The 21,417-nt window shown below is 39.8% G+C and overlaps 1 protein-coding gene across 1 annotated transcript in view; it reads left to right on the forward strand.

The window, feature by feature from the left end:
* The window catches only part of LOC123983265 (heparan sulfate glucosamine 3-O-sulfotransferase 3A1-like), a 32,348-nt gene extending 12,294 nt beyond the window's left edge, over window positions 1–20,054 (forward strand). The window contains exon 2 of the mRNA XM_046069455.1: window positions 17,183–20,054. Within this exon, the coding sequence (XP_045925411.1) occupies window positions 17,183–17,804 (622 nt within the window). The 3' untranslated portion in view covers window positions 17,805–20,054. The remainder of the gene's footprint in view (window positions 1–17,182) is intronic.
* Window positions 20,055–21,417: the final 1,363 nt, after the last annotated feature.

Consider the following 21,417-nt stretch of genomic DNA (forward strand, 5'->3'; position numbering starts at 1 on the left):
CTGTCTTCCATCTGTAATAAAGTCATAAAATGCCTAAAAGACTGCTTTAGAAAATTAGGAGTAGGATGTTAGTAAAAGCTAAAGAGTTATGTGGAAGACAGATGAATTGACACTTTAATTAATTACCATAATAACCTTTTTACTGAAAGATCTGCATGCATCGTATCCTACTGTTTAGTAAAATAGTATTCTCCACAAAAAATATCTTCAGAAGTTGATTTAGCTGCTTGATGTGTTGTATTAATAAGCAACATCTTGCTCTTCAGTAAAATAACGTCTTGGTCAGTAATGGTAGTATGCTATTAGTTGTTGTATCCACAATCGCACTGAAAATTAAACAAGAAGCAGCAACAAATCAGCTGGGTCAACCCATGAAAACATGCAGGCCAGCACCTCAACAGGTCATGAGTCTAATAATGCAAGGGCTGACTAAAATTAGTATTACCTTTCATCAAAAGACTGCGAAAACTAAATCAAAATCAGGTGCCAAAATGAACAATGTGTCATTACCAAATATGTTATGCCCTTTGTCTTTAGCTCTGAAGAGGAAGTAATGTTTTTGCTGTCCTCCCATGATTTCCCAGGGCTCTACAAACAGAGCAGTGATCATGATTGCTTGTCACTGGGATTTATGGACCCTCAAATCTCTGAACAAAATCACTTCCTGTTTTTCCTGTGTTTACCGGACACACAGGCGGGCGGCCGCACATTTGATAAAAAGTGATTTATTTTCATTTGCTTATCTGCTTAATTGATGTCCCCCAGGCCTCCCTGCCAGCCATAATTTCATTATACAAACAATTTAGAGAAGTTTGATTAACACAAATGAGAGTTCAAGGCCCCCACCGGTTGACATGTTGCTCGTACACGTGGAGTCATGCTTTTCTTCACATTGACTCTCTGTCTGGCTCAGTCCTTGTACCAGAGTCATTAATAACCACTCCCTATCACAATAGACAGTAGCAAGAAAAGGTTTTAATTATTACTCTATTAATCAAAATGAAATGTTGTTGTGCCATTTTACTTTGATTACAAGACTGCATCTTGTTAGAATTACACATTCAAAATTCAGCAGATTTGTTTTAATCATCATGTAATTTAACATACGTTTCACACCTTACTGAGCTTTAGCTCACTGGAAGGATCCAATATGTGGCTGATTTAAAATCTCTGCCTTCAACCGCATTCTCATTATGGCCATTGAGATGCAACTGTATTGATTTTGTTGTTTAGGAGTCACCACAAGCATTGATTTATGGCCCTTCTGAGACAACTGTGTGTAATTAGACTCATATTGTCAAGGTTTCACCCCACTATCACCTCAGCTGTAGTGCTCCTCATTGATGATTCTGTGCTTTGTCCGCTCGACCAAATGTTATGTGAGTGCTAATGGAGAGGCTTTAACACACACACACACACACACACACATGCACTGGAAAGCACATATACATGCATGCACAGACTCACGCATGCATGCACAGACTCAGTGGCTGTTGTGGGCAGGTCTGGTTCTGACATACCATTTATTACATCATATTATTTTCCACTCAGCCCAGCAACAGCAGCATTCACCGCCCTGTTTTTGGTCTTATGTTTCTTCTCTCTTTCTTGTATCCAACTGGCTTTTAAACACGGTCAGCAAGGCGTAAATCCAGCATGAGGGATTCCCCCCCACCCACAAAGCTTTTACTTCTGGCAATCGAGTGCCAGTGCGCGTTTCTAGCTCTCCCTGATGAACTCTTGGATGCACATTATAGCAAAAATGGCCCTTTAGAAGAGCTCTTTTGAGTCTCACGCACATGACACTCACAGACAGACACTCAAGAAGACATCACAAACATGTGTTTGAAGTCAACATATACACACTTTCGCAGACAAACACACACGTCTGTATATGTAAGTGATATATTTGTTACATACATATATACAGGTACTCGTAAGTACTCTCATAAAGTACTGTGTTAAACCCATGCTAGTTGTATGCAGCACAGTTTACTTCACCACCATTTATTCTATAGGTTTACTGTTGTATTACAGGCCTGTAATGTGAATGCAAATGTGATTGAAATTGGTTCATAATGGCCTCCATTCAACTGTCATGAATATGAATGCACTAATATGCATTTCGTTGTGGTTTGCTTCTTTTCTTCGGACGTGTGTTCTCTGGAGTGATCGTGCACACCAAGCCCTGCCTCATCACTCTATTTATTTATTTTCTAATTGGGATTTGGACGGACCGTATTTATTCAAACGACAGCCTCACTATGTATGTAAGGCACATCCGTCATTCAAGCCTGGCAGAGTTTGACTCAATAACTGCGCAAATATCCAGCCATTATCTCTCTGCGGAGTACTCCTTCAATGTTAATGTGTTTTTAGGACGATTACATCAACGTGAAATATTGAAAAATATCCCTCTGATTGATAACTTGAATCATCAAGCCTGTGTCGCCTCCCCCCTGAACACCTCATTTACCATCTTTGTGGCAATGTGCTAGGGAACTGCCTTCCACGCAATCACCTGCTCACATGAGATTGGGTTATGGTGCTGGCTTAGTAATCAGATGGGCTTTGGCGAGAATTAGAACATTCGTTATTGGACTGATACTGGCAAACAGCTGCATGGGCTATGCCTCTGTAATGCCGTACATAAATACTCCACAGACCTGCTCGTAAAATTGTATGTGTGCTACATCCCTCATGGAGATAACTGTTAATCTATAGCTGTTCAAGTGTAAGAGCCTTTCAGTCAGTCTTCTAGCTCAGATCCTAGGCTTAACCACACTGGAGGTAAAGTATTAAATTGAAGCGTCAGTTCTTTAAAATAACCAATTCATCTGGCAGTAGGCAAAATATCTGGCTTAAAACAGTGGTGTGACTGTTTGTCATATATATATATATATATATATATATAGCCACTAGATATGGCTAGTGTATACAAAATCATATAAAATAATGACACTGGTGTTGAAAGAACTGTATTCTGTGCTTGAGACCAAAGTCTTTTTTGTGAAACACATCATAACATCAAAATAAAGAGGTTTGGGGCAGGAGTTCACGAGTGGAAAGCCAGTGAGGGATCACAACCTTGTTTGTACACCAGCACTTCTTATTGGTCTCCTGCACAGAGGGCAAGTGAGAACGTGACGACTCAAAAAATTACAAGGACAAGGATCGCAGTATAATGAAATTGTCCTTACCAAGAAATCACCAAAAAGACAATACTTATATGGTATGGTAAATATGGTATAATATGGTGAATGAACTAAATCTTTTGTTTCAAATTATTTTAAAAAGACACGTCATTTGCATGGTGGTTTGTGTCCGTTTAGTCTCTGTGCTCAATCTCACTTTGGGGTTTCCGCAGAGCGCCTTTTTTTAGCAGGGAGAAAAAAGAAACTTCCACTACACTATGCGCATTGTCCTAACCCCGACAATGAGGTTCTGCCCTGTAATTACATTCTATTTCTAAAACCATCCGTCTTTGCTCACAGAGAGCTGACAGGCTAAAACATTAGCACGTTGTCAGCAGCTCCTCAGACGCCGCAGCTCTCCGTTACACTTCATATTATCTTGCACCCTCAATCCAGCTTCCCAGATGGGGTTACCTCTCCGCTGTCTGGGGAGGAAAAGGAGGTGTTTTCCTGTTGCGCTGGCCAGATTAGCTCAGCTGTGATGGGGCCTCCTTGTTTCTCACTGGGGGTCTGTTGAATTCTGGGTCACAGCCCAGCCCCAGGCAACTGCTGGCTCCGCTTTAGCCATTCTGTGTCGTTTTAGCCCCTGTGACATTCTGCAGTGGGTCATTTTTCACCTTTTCTTTTAGGGACAACCTGTTCTCCATCCCACCCCACCTCACTGGCACTGCTTCTAATCACTATGAGCTTGTGCAACTGGTGCTGATAGCATGGCGATCTCACACACCCCAACATCACCTGTTCGTTATGCACGGCACTGCTGCCGAAACGAGCTGCATGGAGTTCCATTTTCCCTGGGCTATTTATTTAATGGATAATGCAAGCGACGCAAAATGGAAATCACGTATTCGACCATGTCTTTAACCCTGGCTCCTCCCTGCCTGCTTTTCTGAACTGCATTCATTCTTACCCCCGGTGAGCATAAATCATTTTGGTAAGTTGTTATTACCAAGTTCATTATTTATTTTCCAGGATGTTTAAAAATCAAATATTTAAAGCTCCTAGATGTGAGTAAAGGAACATAATCTTCATCTGCCTCAGTCTGTGTCTCTCTGGCGCTACAATCTAGGAAGAAGAAGAAAAAAAAACAGATTGAGCAAGACTGTTTGTAATGAGTTTATGTCAAAAGAAGAGATAAAAGGGAGCATTCATACATGCTAATCTCTGCCCCTATCTGCTTCTTCTGTGGTGGCAGGATGGTGCAGAGGGTGCGAGCTCGCTAGTGTGCTCTGCTGTGGCTTGGCACTAAAATGAGGAAAGCGATGTGATGGTGCCAGGTGCTTTGTATTCTGAGCCTGGGAGTAGGAGGTTGGAGGGAGGAGGGAGGAGGGAGAAAATGAAATAGGAAAAGGCAGTAGACAGAGAGGAAGAGAGCATGGAGACAGTGTAATCACTTCTACACTCCCCGATACTGCTGTCCTCCTGACGCTTGACTCTTATCCCTAGTCTTCTCTGCACTCCCCTCTCCCAGTATCTCACTCTGTCTATCTGCGTTTCTTGCTTTCCTTTTTTTACAGTCAAAGCAGAAATTTGAGTTCTCGGGTTTTGTATTCACCCAATATTCACAGCACTGTTTTGCTATCATGTTAACATTTTGTTCAGCCAGGTAAGCTTAGACTCCTGTTTTCATGTGCTCCTAAAAGTGGTTAAAGTTAACTGTCAAATATTTGGCTTTCATTACGTTAGAGCTATTGAATTTCATATGGAAATGATGTTTTACTGCCTCTTGCCCTTTGCTGCCTATAGGTCCTGAGACAAAGTACTGTAAGAAAGTGAAAACTGTAATGATGGCAGCTGAAACTGACACCGGCTCTCTGCTGTGAGGTAGTCCACAATGTCTAAGAGCAAAATACAATAATGTTCACAATGAGAAGATTGCCAGCCTGTCTACTCCAGCTCCGTTGGCTAGGATACTACCTGACTAATTTTGGCTTCTCTATATGCTTACATTTGAACAGGACAATGACTCCTTTTTAGAAGTTGTTCTATTTTAGAAAATCCCAGGCGGTTTACAGTCTGAGCTCTCAGAAGTATGCCAGGAGACTCAGACTAAGGCTTTCAACCTGTCAAGTTCTTACTTTAATTGTGTGTGTGGTACAGCACATTGTGATTTTGAGTCCAGTTATACAACTGTATTATTATCAGAACATTGATATGCTTACCTGTGCTGCGGATGTGAGATGGAAATATTTTTAAAGAAGATTAAAGCAGACATTCAGATGATTTAGGTTTTGAGGATGCACATGACATGTCCACAAGCTCTTCATCATGTGCATTGTGTGGTTAAAGTGATGTGATAAACACAATATAAATGTATAATGTAGCAGCAATCACACACACACACACACACACACACAGCCCTCCCTAATTCGTTCCTTACTTAAGCCCTTCCTTCACTCTCTTGGATTGTATCCCCAAATATCATTTTTTTGTGTGTTTTCTAGGGGTTAACGTCTGTCTTCACCTGTGTCCTCGTCGACAGATTCCTGATAAAGACAAAAAATAACAATAATTTGATCTTAGTGAAAAGGATTGTGTAGCTTTATGTGCTGTAGACCTCCACTGTTGTTTAAAACCTATTAAAAACACATCTATGCGTCACACCATTACACTGTGTGACATGTACCTTCACTGCGATGAACACACTTTATCTGGAATCAATCTCACATACATCATCCTGCTACCATAAACATTCATTTGTGTGCAGAATGGCTATTAATTTACGTCTAAAATCCACTATTTCCTCCTATTTAAATAACCTTTGCAAAAAAAACAGCTGTTTTAGGAAGTGACTGAGCTTTTTGACTGACTGTATTTGTGACTGACTGACGTGACTTTCAAATATTTACATCCTCATAAGGAACCAATGGGCTTGGGGCGGAGTACCACAGATAGGATGGGGAGGTCAGAAATTATTGAGACCAACATGTTGTTGGTTTTGGTCTTTCCATGGGAATAGAAAATTTGCAGCCATATCTTTACTTTAAATGGTAAAAAACAGGGCACATGTCCCTTTAGGTGACCATGACACTAATTCACTCATTTTTACAGGAGCTCCCTGCTGAATACTAGTTGACTGTTTCGGTGAAACACAAGCCATAGCAAGTCCTATTACTATACTTCTTATAGCATAATGCAGAACAGCTGCAGGCATAAACTGAACTGAAACTGCTCAGGATTAAAAGTGGCCTCAGAATTGTTGATTAATTCATTTGAGTTTGAAATAAGCTGTAATTTATCATTGACCTGCTGTTTCAATGTTTTTATTGCAGGATAGATTACAGGTTTTAGCTTTAGATGATATCAGACATGCATGTTGCTGCGTGAAATCCTGTATTGTATCAGTGCACTAGAAGCATTTACTAGCTGCGATATAACACACTACTGCATAGAGAGAACAGTAGCATTTAAGAACGTTCCCAAGAGTTTAATGACCAAATGCTTTTTGTGTATATGAGACATTTTCTTGAATTTTCCTGTAATTAAACTATCATCTATAATTTTACAAGACTGTGTTTAATAAGCCGCCTATCGTAATACATATTAGATCACAGTAGAATAGCTGAGGAATATGGCAGTGTAGACAGCTTTCTCGTCCTCGGGAATAACAGAGCAGACAACAAGGGTACCTCTAAAAAACACCAGCATGTCCTTGTGGAGCTTCTCTTGGTTTGACAATCTCTTAAGGAGAAAAATGAAAGTATTTATACAATAGGTATATTGGGGAGTTTTCACTCCTTTAATCAGTCAAATGGTTTAAGTGTTTGTTGGTGAAATCAGTATCACCACACTGAGCTGAGAAGAAATGTTGAGGAATGCTTGTGCCGGTGTCTCTCATGCAACAAAAAGAGAAAATGGGGAGGGGATTGTCTTTTTGCCAGCCCATCATTTTGTGTCTGTAGAAGGGTCTGAAACTGGGCTTAAGTTATTAGTCTTTAGCCGTTATATTTTTTAAATCACAAGTGTTTGTCTTTTTCTGAGCTCTAGTATTTGAATTGCTTCTTCTCTCAACAGGAGCAGCAGCAGCGGTAGTAGAGGCGCAAGGGCGGGATCTGTGCCAGCAGAAATGTGGCACATAACATATCTTTATAGTTACTGTCTATGTGGCATATTCACCACACTGAAATGTTTATATTGAATGTTTCAGCAGCTTGAAAATCACCATGGTAATGGTCCCAAAGACAAAAGATCTAGCCTTTTGTCATGGGTAATTATCGCAGAGCAGTCCCCTCAAAGCCTTCCATTTGGCTCTGAACTAATTCACATTTAATTTTGCACTCATGCATTTGACACAGAGCTTTTTATTTTTTGTATTTAAATCAGGCTTAAATGTAAAATGTAAGTACCCAATGAAATGGTTTCCGTTTGAGGCAAGTGGTTCTCTGTGACTATTTTCTTCCTCAGATTATTTCAGTACTAGAAACTATAGAGAAAGGATAAGGAGGGCTATAGAAAGAACGCTTGAAATGTCCTAATGAAGCCACCGTCAGTATACAAGTGACCATTATAGAAACACAGTACCTTGAAAATGAGCTTTGGTATGAAACCCAGGTTTAAGTGTCTTATCTCCCACAAGCTGCTGAGACCCTAAAAACTGACTTGGCAAAAAGAAAAATAGCATTAAGCTGTTACCAAAGCCGGTCACACTGAAGTGTCATCTCCACATGCTCTGTCTCAAAGTCCATGAACAAATGGGTCAGAGTAAAATGAAAAAGTAATGTTAAGTGCCGTGTCTGTGAATCTACTCAAAGATCCATACACCCTATGTGATGACATTGGATACAATACAGAACTAGAGTTTGGTTATATTTAGTGGTTAGGCCTTAAAGTAATTTGGTTTAATGGAACATGAATCACAAAATGCTAAATATAGCCCCATCTCTGCTGGCTTGCTTTCAGTTTGTGTGGGTTTTTCAGACTCTCCAGGCCATAATCAGAATCTCATCTCAGCTAATTCTGACACAGGCTTTTACTTGGCTTACTCTCACCACATTTTACACCTGCCATTGAAATGCAACTGGAGTGTCAATGTAATTGCACCTTTCCACATGAAAATCCAGGTATAAATGGAATTGTGGACAGATTAAAAACTAAATTCTGCAAACCATGCAGGGGAGTGTAAAATACTTTTTTTTTCCATGTCACATGTATAGTCATATCATTTACCCAAATCACTGTTTTGTCAACAATGTCAGACACGTAGCACTCAGGCTATAGGGGAAAACACATACAAACAAGTATTGTCTGCTATTCATGGAAATTAGATTTGGCCGGTGTTTTGTACGTAACAGTTGTTTTTTTATTAATAGGGCTGTCAGTGTCCGTTGGTTGATTGATCAGTTGGCCCCTCACTTCAGTCTTAAATATCAACAACCATTGAATGACTTACGATGAAATTTGATGGTCCCCAGAGGATGAAGCCCACTGACTTAGGTGATCCCCTGATGTTTTTTCTAGAAACAGCATGAGATTGACATTTATGGTTTTGTGTGAATGTCTCAACAACTACCTGATAGATTGCCATGACTTTTTTTTCAAAGGAAACTACTAATTAACAAAGCTAATTAACTAAGATGGTGAACATTGTAACTGTTGAACATCAGTAAATGAGTAAATGCATAAACATCAGCATGTTAGCATTGTAATTGTGAGCATGTTAGCTTGCTGACATTAGCATTTAGCTTAAAGCAATGCTGTGCTAAATAAAGCCTCCGTGAGTTGCTAGCATGTCTGCAGTCTTCTTAATTTGTGAAAGTTAAATTTGCTTAGTCATTAGAAGTTGTCCCATGGACATAGTAAGCATTAGTCAAGCCTGAAATAACACTTGACTCTACTTGTGACTTCCTCTGAGAGACTGACCTCACTTGGACTGATTACAAAAGGCTTAAAAGATCTATAACTTTTAGGGTCTTATTATTGTAGAGTTGGCTATAATTTTTTATAGATTATGATAACATTGTTCTGATTAAAGTTCTTTCTAAAATCTGGGAACACTTGACATCGCTATAGCAAAGTCAGACAGCGCAAGAAACAAGCGGATGATCAGACGGGTTGTTAACAAGTCAGAGATCTAAACCACTTTTTGTCAATTTGTTTGGCTAACTTGGGGGTTTGTTTAAGATTTGTATGATCATCTTAAAAAACTACTTTGGGATAGAATAATATAATCATAATAAATACCAGTTGTAAACGAGCGGAAACCTCTGAGTCTGAAAAGTGAAGCCAATGCAGAAGGGGGTGACTACACTGGTAGCAAGAAGAAGTCTGAATTGTATAGAAGTCTGTGAGAAAATGGCTACTTCTCACTTGATTTATTACTACAGTAAAGACTTTCCTAATAAGTTTATGGTCTATTGCTAGTTTCAAGTCTTCTTCAACACAGCATGGTGTTAATTTTCTAATTCTTCTCCCATTTAGAATAAAATAGACGATAAAGAAAGTTATGCTTTAGGGCATGGCTACCTTGTGATTAACAAGTTCCTACTACATCGACCTGTCAGGCACAACCATGTGTATCCCTCCCCAGCTCCACCCTTTTGTGGTAATTTCTGGCTCCAAAAAAACAAGAAGGCTTCAAAACGGTAGTCCATAAACCAACTGGTGACGTCACGATGGCTACGTCCACTAACCCTAACCCTAACCCTTTTATACAGTCTATGGTTGTATTTCTTTCTTCTTTCTATTTTTGATCTCTCTCTCTGTCTCCCTTTCTCTGTCCTGATCACTCTCAGCTATCTCACCCACTCCGCTCCACAACTCATCCCCCTGTCCTCTCTGTTGATATGCTGTCTGGATCTGGAAGTAAGCAGGCTATGCTAGTTGATGTGTAAAAGTCTTCAGATGGTGGGAATGCATCCTGTAGCCTCTTTGTCTTCCACTACAGTTAGAGAGGGTGAATAATTCACAAGCTAGTTGCCATAAAGATAAAGCTTATTTTTCCACCTTACGCAATAAACTGAGGACTTACACTCAGCACCAAGGAAAAAAGAGGGATTCTGTTAAAAACACTGCTGATAAATTTATAAGAACATACCGCAAAGCTAACTCTATAAATTTTTTAGTAAATCGCATAGCTGTTGTTGTATGGAAAGAAGTTCAGTGGAAAAACTCAATGCTCAGTAGTAAGGCGAGTGTCCAGCGGAGAGATTTATTTATACAAGACTTTGTGAAGAAATATGTTTTTACTACAGTGTATGATACAATATTATTCTTGTACTCCATTTATAATCACGTTCAACAAATCGCATAACTCTGATTATTGTTTCTTTCCAGACATTATTTATGAGGTCTCTTATAGAGTATATATTTTTTTTAAATCCAAGTTTTGCCAGACATTTCAGCTGAGAAAAATTGCAATGGCAACAGGCCAGCACTATTTTTCAAACCTTGTCTTTAAGGCTAGAAAGTGTGTATGAATGCTTTCACCAGCTAATAGTCAATGGGACTGAATCTTAAGACAAATGAGAATAGACAACACAACTTTGTGGGGCTTTGTACCATTTACAGTGTTGCTTTTCCCCAGTCTATTCTTGTGTTGTTGATTAACTTTCCTTTATTGTTCTTCCTTCCATCTTGGCTCGACATCACTGGGATGTTTTTAACAAAGTTGTTTTATTAATGACGCTGAGGTTTGACTTTAAAACTTTTTTTCAGTTTCAGTTTTTTCTTTTCTTTTCTCCTCCCAAGCAGAACCACCATAACCTTTTTAAATCAATTCACATCCGTTTCATTTTATTTGAAACACACCTAATAATCAATCTGACACTGAACTTAAAAGCTGACATTTTTTATCCACATTGACATTGTTATCTTGTGTCCCCGGTGTAGCAGGGTTTCTTTCCTTTCCTACCTAATCTTTTTCAAAACCATGTCATTTCCCAAAGGAAAACAGTACCCTGTCTTCCCATGTTGTTTACCAAGAATAGACGACTCTCTTATCTTTGTAATTGTATGTCTCTCAAAATTGCTTCCTACCCCCTACAGTTCCCAAGTACCACTCTGATTTCATTCTTTAATTCCAAGAGCCCACCTTGGATAATTTCTATTTAACTCAAACTGCTTCTGCTTTATTAATAAAATAACTAGTCTGTATTCTTCACAAAGCAGGACTCCAGCTTGTTTTTTAACCAATGTCGTCATCTTCATCGTTTCAAATGATTTTGATCATGATAGTGGCAGTTGCTTCACTCTACTTATAAGTACAGAGGCCGTACAATGGTAGTAAAGGAGGAATTCGGGTGACATATTATAAATAGGTAGAAAGTCTGCAAAAGGAGGCAGGATGGGGTGGTCAGATGGGTTAAACCCCGAACTTACACTCAGGGGAACGGCATTTGAGTCCCATGTGAGACCAAGTAAATGTTGTGTTATTTTGAGTTTAACTTTAGCAGCATTACTGACTTTGTCACATGACTTACGTAATTTACTAACTTTTACCGAAACCCAGACATTTCCCTAAACCTAACCAAGTAGTATTTGTTGGCAAAACCTAACTAAACTGCGACCAACATCATCGGCATGGGCGCTAATTTAGGAAATGCTCAACCTATGTTGTCGTTTGGGTTGGAAGGACTTGTTGAAAATGTATGTAGTTTTAAGTAAAGTGACGTCATAATCAATGAGTATGATGAAAAATAATGAAAAATACAGTTCAGTTTGAGTTTTTCCTTCAAAACAGGTCTCCACTTATGTACCAAACAAGAAGGAGCTGAGAGCATGCATGCTTCCATGACAATCCAAGGCAACAATAGGTGACCTTAATGAACTAATGAACTAATGAGTGAAAATCGCAAGATGTAATTTGGTAGGAAGGAAATCCTGCACACTACCTCTGATCATTTCATTTTTAAATGGCCTACGTGTTATTGAAGCTGAGTGATTCAGATGACAGTAATCAAGAGGGGGGAGGATTTAGAGCTGTAAAGTGCAGGTGTGCAGGTAAAGGTGACAGTGCATGAGGATCCGGTGGAGGACAAAAATGTCAGATGGGCTGATCTTGGAGGACTGAGACTGTCAGGGTCATAAAACTAATGATTATCCTGACTAGGACTGTGGGAAATTCACACCTGTAATCCCTGAATTATAAAAAGTTGTGCCTCTCACTGCCCACACCTAAAAAGCTTTATTAATACAAAGGGAGGTGAATTAGAGTTTATAGCAAACATTTCATTTTGTCATTCATTAGTGTTTCCATGGGAATCTCAGAGTAGTCTGCAGAGGCTGTTACACACCCCACCGTGTTTCTTCTTGTATGCCTGTATGTTGTTGATTTCAGCCCGCAGGGCAGGTTACGGGCTGTGTTGTTGCACAAGGTTGGCAGAGCAGTAAAACTCAGAGCTCAGAGGAGTGGGCTTTCCCCTCACCGCACAGCAACCATTACTCTACATCACCCCCCACCCCACCCCCACCTCACTTCCTCCTCCTCTTTCTCTCTGACCTTCACTAGCATCAACTGATCTGGAAAATATCTGGTGAGTCCAAGCCACTGGCCTCTGCTTTGCCTGAAAACACGAGAAATATTGAGCCAATTACAAGATTATTATCTGGTGGTAGTGACAGGGGACACTGTGGGAGTGTAGGTATGCCTGCCAGGGCTCCCTGCAGGAAGAGGAAAAATGAATCAAAGGCTGGTGGGGGAGAAGTGGACAACACTCATGCCCACTTGCCTCTATGTCTTTACAACTCCCGTCAATTGACAGACATTGGCCGAGATCCAAGCTCCTTTCTAAAAGGTCTACAATAACGCCAGGAAATGGCCCAATCAGAGCTGATCACTTGTTAGTTTTAATACTCCTCCCTAATTCATATGTCATGTTGTCATATTATGAATGCACCCGATTTACAATAAATAAGACCTTATGGCGCAGTCTGAATTTTTTTGGGCATTTATATAACAGGCAGACATGACTCACAGCCTGTATATGAGGGCAGAGTTGAGTTGGTTTGCGAATATAATTCATTCAGTAGGGAAACGAAAGCAGTGATGCGTCAGGACCTTTATTCCAAAGTGGTTACTTTATAGACGAGCTTACAAAGGACACATTGAGTGATGTACTGCACATTACTGTGTACATTGGATTTGGTTTTTTAATAGGGAATAGAGATGCCTGAATGAGTCCTGGCATCCTTTTCTAGCTAGTTAGTTCCATATGAGAGGAATGACGTACAATTACAACAAGGGTTATGTTCTGTCATGTACACAAGCTGTTTGTTATGTTCTAAACATCCTAAATATTTTTTCTTGTTTCTTTCCAGTACTGAAATACATGCCAAAGCAGTGAATTTGATTTAAAGGAAGGCCAGGGTTCATGTGCCGTGTTTCTTATTTCGGTTTTGGTCTGTGTCTTGTTTCATGAGTGAATCCCGCTGCCTGTGTTTTACATGCATCAGTGTGCTTAGGGAGTAATATTTTAGCAGCGCAATGAAGACATCAAAGCGGAATCTGGAACTGCAGTAAATATCAAGCACTTGGACGGTTTGTCATATGTTACATCACCTACCCTGCCAATAAAGTTTCATTAGAAAGCGCTGCATGTTTCTGCTGTAGAATGGAAAGAAATACCCCAGTGTGGTTCACTTACTGTAAAACCAAGTGTTCCTTACTCCTTTGCCCAACTAAAACTTGAAAGCTGAGAAGTGAAGTTCTTTACTTCTACTTTATAACATCAGTGTGGAGTAGTTACTTAATTGATTAGTTGAGAGAAAGTTACTGGTTACAACTCCTCAAATTTGAATTTTTACTTTAGCAGTTTTCACAGGTACCAAATATTGGAACCAATTCAGAATACCTACCCAAGTGCAACATGCATATTAAAATTTTTGAATAATGAGACCTAATCCGAAAGAGACCCGAGGAGAACCAAGGATGGTTACATCTAAACCAAAATGTGTTGAACCCAAAAATACCCAAAAAGAGAGAGAACACCAAATGTGGTCAAACAAACCCTTGACTCAAGACAATAAAATGGGACATTACCAGTTAGACTGGCTTGGGTCCCAGGTCAGGTTTCAGTTACAAGGTACATGTTGAAAGCTTACTAGTGACCTCGAAGTTGCTTATTTTCTCATTTTCAAATCTTCAAAAAGGTAATATCTTTTGGACTGTTGGTCAGACAAAATGAAGAACTTGAAGACGTAGCCTTGGGCTCTGGGAACCTCTGATTTCTGACAAAGCTTTTTCACATCAATGTCTGTTTACAGGTCTTGGGGAGTACTACTGCATATGTGAAAAAAAGTTGTATAAATCCTTTTGTGGCTTCAGAGTGAGCTGCGCAAAGTCTAATACATTGTCTCAAGTGGCGTAACTTGAGGCGATGTGAGCTGGGGCTGAAAGAGCTGAACAGTTTAAAAAATGAAAACAATCTGGGTATGTGGAGCAAACTCTTCATCTCTGCTTGAGGGTGGAAGCTACTTTATTTTTTTCACAAGTCCAACGAGTGCAATGCTAAATTGCTGGAATACTCATTTAAACAACTAATCGAGAATAAAAAATTCATTTCAATACTCATTTAAACAACTAATGAGAATAAAAAATTTCAATTGCCTAAGACGCAGAACAAAAAGGTCAGCATCTGTTTCATACAGATGAACCCAAAATCATTCTGCCAATAACTATATAATGTACAGCAACCAGAATACAGTGTACTTTATGAGAACCATACTTGGGACTTCCAAACATGTCTTGATGTTGCACACCATACCACATAGCCTACCTCACTGACCCTGAAAATCCCCCCAGAGTGCCCTCGCATCAACATGCCACCACTGTGAGTGCATCGACCACAGCACAAGCTCAACGTGCACCATCAAATATGGATGCTTCCTTTAGTACAGGCTCATTTCTTTTTCATAAAACAATAATGTTCTCTTTTGCATCATAAAGTTGTGGTACTACTGCACGGGTGGGTTTCAGAAGTCTGGTGGTTCCCAAATCAGCATGTAGCCAATATAGGTAAGAAGACTACCTGCATGCCAGCGCCTGAGAGCCCCCATTTAAAAATACTTAGTCTCTGTGTTCTTTATTATTGACTTGTCAGCTTAGTAGCCATTGCAGTCCCAGATGGCCTTGGGTTTGTTTAAAGCACCATTATGCTGCCTTACTCTGGACTCTTGGGGCGATGGGGCAGAGCTAATGTGAGAGGAAAGGAACCTTGTCCATGTTCCTCTTTACGCAGCTGTAGGAGAGGTCACAGACACTGAGAGGACTCTGGAGGTCAGATGATGGTCAATGTTAAAGACGGATGTCGAGACATCAGTGCGCCAGTGTTGCCGCTCTTGCTCTTATTGACCACTTCCTGCATGTCTCCCTTGTGCTGAATTTGTGATCTGTTCCTCACAGAGAACATCCACTCAGAATTGTCAGCCACATACCATGGGTGTGTTTTGACATTGGCCTGAAGTTATTGACTTATGGCTTTTAGATCCGTTTCACTGAGCTCATCCGGCAGCTGTTTAGCAGCCATAAGGTAAACTGGAAAAGACAGACTCGTGCTTTCGCCTAAGTAATCCTGACTCTTCAGCAGTTTTGGGATTCTGCCTCTGACATGGTTTCAGTTTTGTTGTCTTAACTTTAATCCCAAATATTTTAAGCGATCATGGACTGATTACAAACTATTTATTTTGGTTTTTAATTGGGAGGACTTGTTGGTGAAACCAGCCATCACATTCATCATGACAGCTTGTGTCTTTTATGGAGAATCAAGTGCTCTGTTTGTGTAGAGCTTGTCCTTAGCAAAGACCTCAGTGCCCTCTGTCTCATTTCATTCTGTGTATGTTAAACTGAGCATGATTGTTTACCAGCCTCTTTCTGTAAGGCAGAAAAACGGCGCCCATCACATCTTAAAAGACACTGGGCGGTAGGAAAAGTCTCTACTTTAATCACACATGCTAGTGCTTGCCACTGCATGGTCCTATAAACAACAGAGTGAAGTGATGAGTACTCCTTAGTTTTTGGAAATATCAGAAAACCATCCTCCTTTAGGGTCTCAGTAGTTCTGTAATGGGCGGCAAACTGCGTCTACCCTGGGAGCAGCCTGGGCCACTTTGTCAGCGCCAGTCTTTGCTTTAAGCAGCACCGGCCAAGTAGATGAATAATTGACGCCTGCATTCTGTACTTTGGTGAATTTTAAAGCTGTATTCTGCAGAGGCCCTAAATGGCAGAGGGTGGGCGCCTTAATCATTCATGGGCTGCTTTTACCCGCTTTGCTTAAGGTCACTGTCCTGAAGGTAGCTGGGCAGAAGGAAAGCGGAGAAAGAGGAGTGGGAGAAAAGGGGTGGCATGCCGAATGATTTAGCTTGTTTCCCATCCCGTTCATCTGAGGTTGGGCTTGTGGATTTACTGTCATCAGTAGGATTTAATTTTATAGAGGTGAACACATTTAGAATAGCAATCTATGACTATAGTTACTCTTGTGTGTTCAGATTGCTCACGCAGAACTGTTTATTAAGTAACAATCAATTATGCTGAGAAGGTCTTTTGGTTCAAATATCAATATTTCATAACCAGCACTACCATAGAATGGGTATAAAGATGGACATTCTTCTTTTCTCACCATGTGAGAGCGAAGAATACCCTCTTTCAAATGGGCCCAAGGGAGTCTCCTTCTTGATTTCATAAGTCCTTAGGCTACATTAAGGAACACTTGCTGTACCATCTGCATGCTATCACCACAAGAATGTCTTTGCACTCCGAGCGTGGTGCTGCGCCAAAACTGCAAATCAACATTTGGTCACACCTCTTGGCAGCTAATTGAGCTTGGAGATAAAGACACCTGATAGAGATCAAATAAATAAACTGCTACAAACAGACTGTTCCCAGTATTATTCTTGATTGATTGGATTCAAAGTTTTTGATGACATAGCCTGAGTTCATCCAATGTTTATTGTAATAAGGGCGGTGGTACAAGTGCTACAGTTTCTCTGTGTGATTCAGTCAGGAGTGCAGGTCAAACAAATATCTCACTTCCTTTTCCCTATTTTTCTCTTCGCAGGGAGCTGATGCCCAAGACGCTGGAGGGTCAGATCACCATGGAGAAAACCCCCAGCTACTTTGTGACCAGAGAGGCTCCAGCCAGGATATCCGCCATGTCCCGGGACACCAAGCTGATTGTGGTAGTGAGGGACCCCGTCACTAGGGCTATCTCAGACTACACACAGACACTGTCTAAGAAGCCTGACATTCCCTCTTTTGAGAGCCTCACCTTCAAAAACAGGACTACGGGGCTCATCGACACCTCTTGGAGCGCCATCCAGATCGGCATCTATGCCAAGCACCTGGACAACTGGCTGCAGTATTTCCCCATGGACCAGATCCTCTTTGTGAGTGGCGAGCGTCTGATCAGCGACCCGGCTGGAGAGCTGGGCCGTGTGCAGGACTTCCTGGGGCTCAAGAGGATCATCACAGACAAACACTTTTACTTCAACCAGACCAAGGGTTTCCCTTGCCTGAAGAAGGCAGAGGGCAGCAGTAAGCCCCACTGCCTGGGCAAAACCAAAGGGCGGACCCATCCGAACATTGACCCTGAGGTGGTGCAGAGGCTACGGGACTTCTACAGGCCCTTCAACATGAAATTCTACCAGATGACAGGGCGTTTTTTTGGCTGGGATGACTGAATGTGACACTGAGGAGTATTAGGACCACTGGAGGAAATATTTGATTTTGCGAGTAAAGTTGTAATATTTCAAAAAAAGTCATAATGTTACAAGAAATAAGTTTAATGTTACAAAAAAAGTTAAAGGAAAAATAATTTAAAAGTCGTACTGAAGTCGAACGATTTAAAAAAAATAAATTAAATATTTTGTGAATAGCCTAATAAACAAAAATATTTATGGGGAGTCAGGCAATGCTAAAGCATCTAATCTAATATAGCTAATCAAATCACAACATTTTGATTATTATATTCTTGAAACCTAACCCACTTAAAATTTTGAACTTTATTCTCATAATTTTATGATCTTTTCCCATAAATTTACAACTTCATACTTGTCAAAATATGAGTTTTCTTGTAACATTTAGACTTTATTCCGCTAAAATTACTTAATTTAATTGTGTTTGTTTTAAATATAATGTACATTTAAATGTTATGATTTCAAAGTTATAATTTTACAAGAATGCAGTTATTGGGTTATTTTTCAAATTATAAAAAACAATTTTTGCCAAAACATCTGACATTTTCTCAAAATATTATGACTTTATATTCAGAATCTTATAGCATTCATATTACTCTGTCCGCAGCACTAACCCTAAGCAATATCTGGCTGTTACAGGACAGACAGAGGCCCAAAGTCCCCTCAGTGGCACCAGGATATGCAATATTTCACTGTTACATTTTAATGATCATAGCTGCCTCTAATGCACAATCATGGAGTTATTTTCTTCTAAAACACGTTGAGTTGTTGAAGGATTTGAGTCATATCTGCCTGCACTATCTGAAGAAACTATTGGGGGTTTTTTTTCAGTTTAAAGTCCTTGGCTGTGACACAGAAATATAGTATGCAGTGCTTCTTCAAGAAGATGGGTAAAAACACATTGTGTCCAAGGGCTTTTGTTAAAAGCCATTACTGTGTGATTTAATGCCATATTTTAAACATACATAGCTGCTTTCAAATTGTACAATTTTTCTAGCAGAAAGAATATGAAAAGATAAAAATCTATGTATTTTTGAAATGTATTTATTCTAGAAGTACACAAGTATGTATTTTCAATAACTCCTCAACGATTATTTGCTCTCTTAATATCATTATGCTCCCCATGCCTTTAGAGTTTTGTTTGTTTTATACTGAACATATTTCAGTGAAACATGTTGTCCTCATTTTAATTTCAGGTCATCCATTTTCAGTATGTATTTACTATACGTGGATGAGTGGGAACACTTGTCTCCACTTAGCTTTCAGTTCTAGAGCTGCAAGTTTGCTATTTCAAGGGTCGTCCACCTTCAGTTAATGAAGTTACAGGCAAAGATTGAACTCACTGTTTTTCAAGCAACAGTGACTCTGGTGGAAGGAAAAGACCTCCAAAGGGCCTTCCCAAACTTTGACTCAGATTTCCTCAACATGCCTCCTTGTGAATTGAATACACTTGATGTCACTGGCCTTCCTTGCCTTGAGGCAGTGTGTGTGTGGAAGTCTTTTTAAACCCACGGAGCACAAGAACAATGGGTGAGTTGTGTTCCTAATTTCTGTCTACTAGTATTGTGAGCCACTTTCTGAAAGCAGATGTGCCTCAAAAGACAAAAAGTCAAGTTGTTGTTTTTTTGGTGTGAACATCAGAAATTGATCTAAAAGAATCATCTAGATTATGCGGGGATTACGTTACCAATCTAACTGTGCTGTTTTACTGTTGTGTTCTTAAAGTTGTTGGGATTTTTAAGGCACTCCTTGAATAAAAAATGTTATATGTAAATATTTTATTTACACTGGCCTTTAAATCATTTTTAATTTTTTCATGCCAATGATTCCCCCTCAAAAATATATGCATAGGGTGTAATTAAGCAGTTAAGGAGAGAACATTAAAGTCATTATAGTGCTGCATGCACATCTAACAAGCTCAGCTTCCTGAAGAATCATAAGAGCACTTCCTTTCCTATCACCACAAGCTATACCTTCACATATTGTCTCTGGTTATCTCCTTCCAGTCTCCAGGGCAGAGTATAAAAGGAGGTATTAAGGATTTAAAAAGATGCTTGCAATCTTGAAGCCTTAGTTTTGGTCTGCTGGCAGCTCCTTGGCAGCTTGAAGACTAAGGAAGACTGGAGCTAACAACGAACTCACAGCATGGTTTGATCAACAGGTTATGCACAGGATACAGACCCTTCGGTACATTTTGTACATTAGCAATTGCAATAAAGTTTTATTCAAACAATATGGAGGTTCTCAAAAAAGAGAAAGGCGTCATTTTTGTGCACTTGTACTTTGAAAGCAAAGCACGAAGAAATAAAAGAATATGGACCTGCACACTCTACATTAAATGAAGCTTCACTACACTGAAGCTACCCTCCAGGGAAATGAAGCAAGCCAAGATACAGCAACATGGCAAAAGTAGTTACATGTAAGCTATTTTGTTTTTATTTTTATTTTTTATATTGAACCAACTTTATTCTATGTCAATGCTATTTCAATGATCAATACAACTGTCATTTAAACAAATAGGCAGGCAATTGTTCTGTTCAATTGTTTTTTAAACAGTGCTGTGCTCCCTGCTCTCACTGTTCCAATTTGGCAAACAAAACTTGTGCTCCACATAATAACAACAGGTGTCAAGAGGATGTGTATGGTCATTTTTATGTGTGTGTGTGTGTGTGTGTGTGTGTGTGTGTGTGTGTGTGTGTGTGTGTGTGTGTGTGTGTGTGTGTGTGTGTGTGTACAAACTGTAAGTTAACTCAAAACTCAGTAACTCAGCCTGTTTCAAACAGTAACTACTAGTAAACTCAGTGTCTGATGTCTTTATTCCTCTGCTGCAAAGTCACAGCCATAAGCCCAAGGATTTTTACGTGATGTCAACATTATACAGAAGTGCTTCTGTCACTTACTGATCTTTAGCCCTTGTAGTTCAGAATTGAGCTTGAGCTTGAGAAATGCTTGGGAAAATGTAGCTTGTGTGGATTGAACTAAGGTGCTGCTTGCCTTGTAGCGTCGCTACTGTCCAACAGTGACGGTGAGTTTGTTTTTCAGCATAGTTCCATTTTATTTATGGCAGTGCGACATACAGTTACCTACAACATGTAAGATACTACTCCAATATTTTATAACAACCTCCCAGTTTATAATGTGTCTTCTGAACACCATTTGGGAAATCGGATCATGGACCTGTTCAAAGAAGACAGTCAACCAAAATTCATCTGATCGCCAACAGCCAGATCGTGGATTAATCGGGCGTTGACACCCACGTCAAACTGAATTTCAAATGGTAACCGATCTCGCAACGCATCCCAAATCTAAAATGAGTTACAGGTGACTTATGTGAGGCTAAACTTATGCATAATCTGTACATTGTCTGCCCAGCTTTAAGGACGATTTTGACATTAATAGATAAAAACCCCTCTTAAATGGTACTACTGTAGGTGAAATTGTCCTGAAGAACTGAAGCAGTTGAAGTGCTGATACATATGTATGTATATGTTGATGATTAATCAGCACTGGTTAGGCCTGAATTCTGCTACTAAGCAATTAGCAGGCACACTTCATATATAAAGCCTCCACCTGATGCCTCACTATACAGAATAACTGT

This window comes from Micropterus dolomieu, linkage group LG14 (genome assembly GCF_021292245.1).
Source record: "Micropterus dolomieu isolate WLL.071019.BEF.003 ecotype Adirondacks linkage group LG14, ASM2129224v1, whole genome shotgun sequence".
Lineage (NCBI taxonomy): Eukaryota > Metazoa > Chordata > Actinopteri > Centrarchiformes > Centrarchidae > Micropterus > Micropterus dolomieu.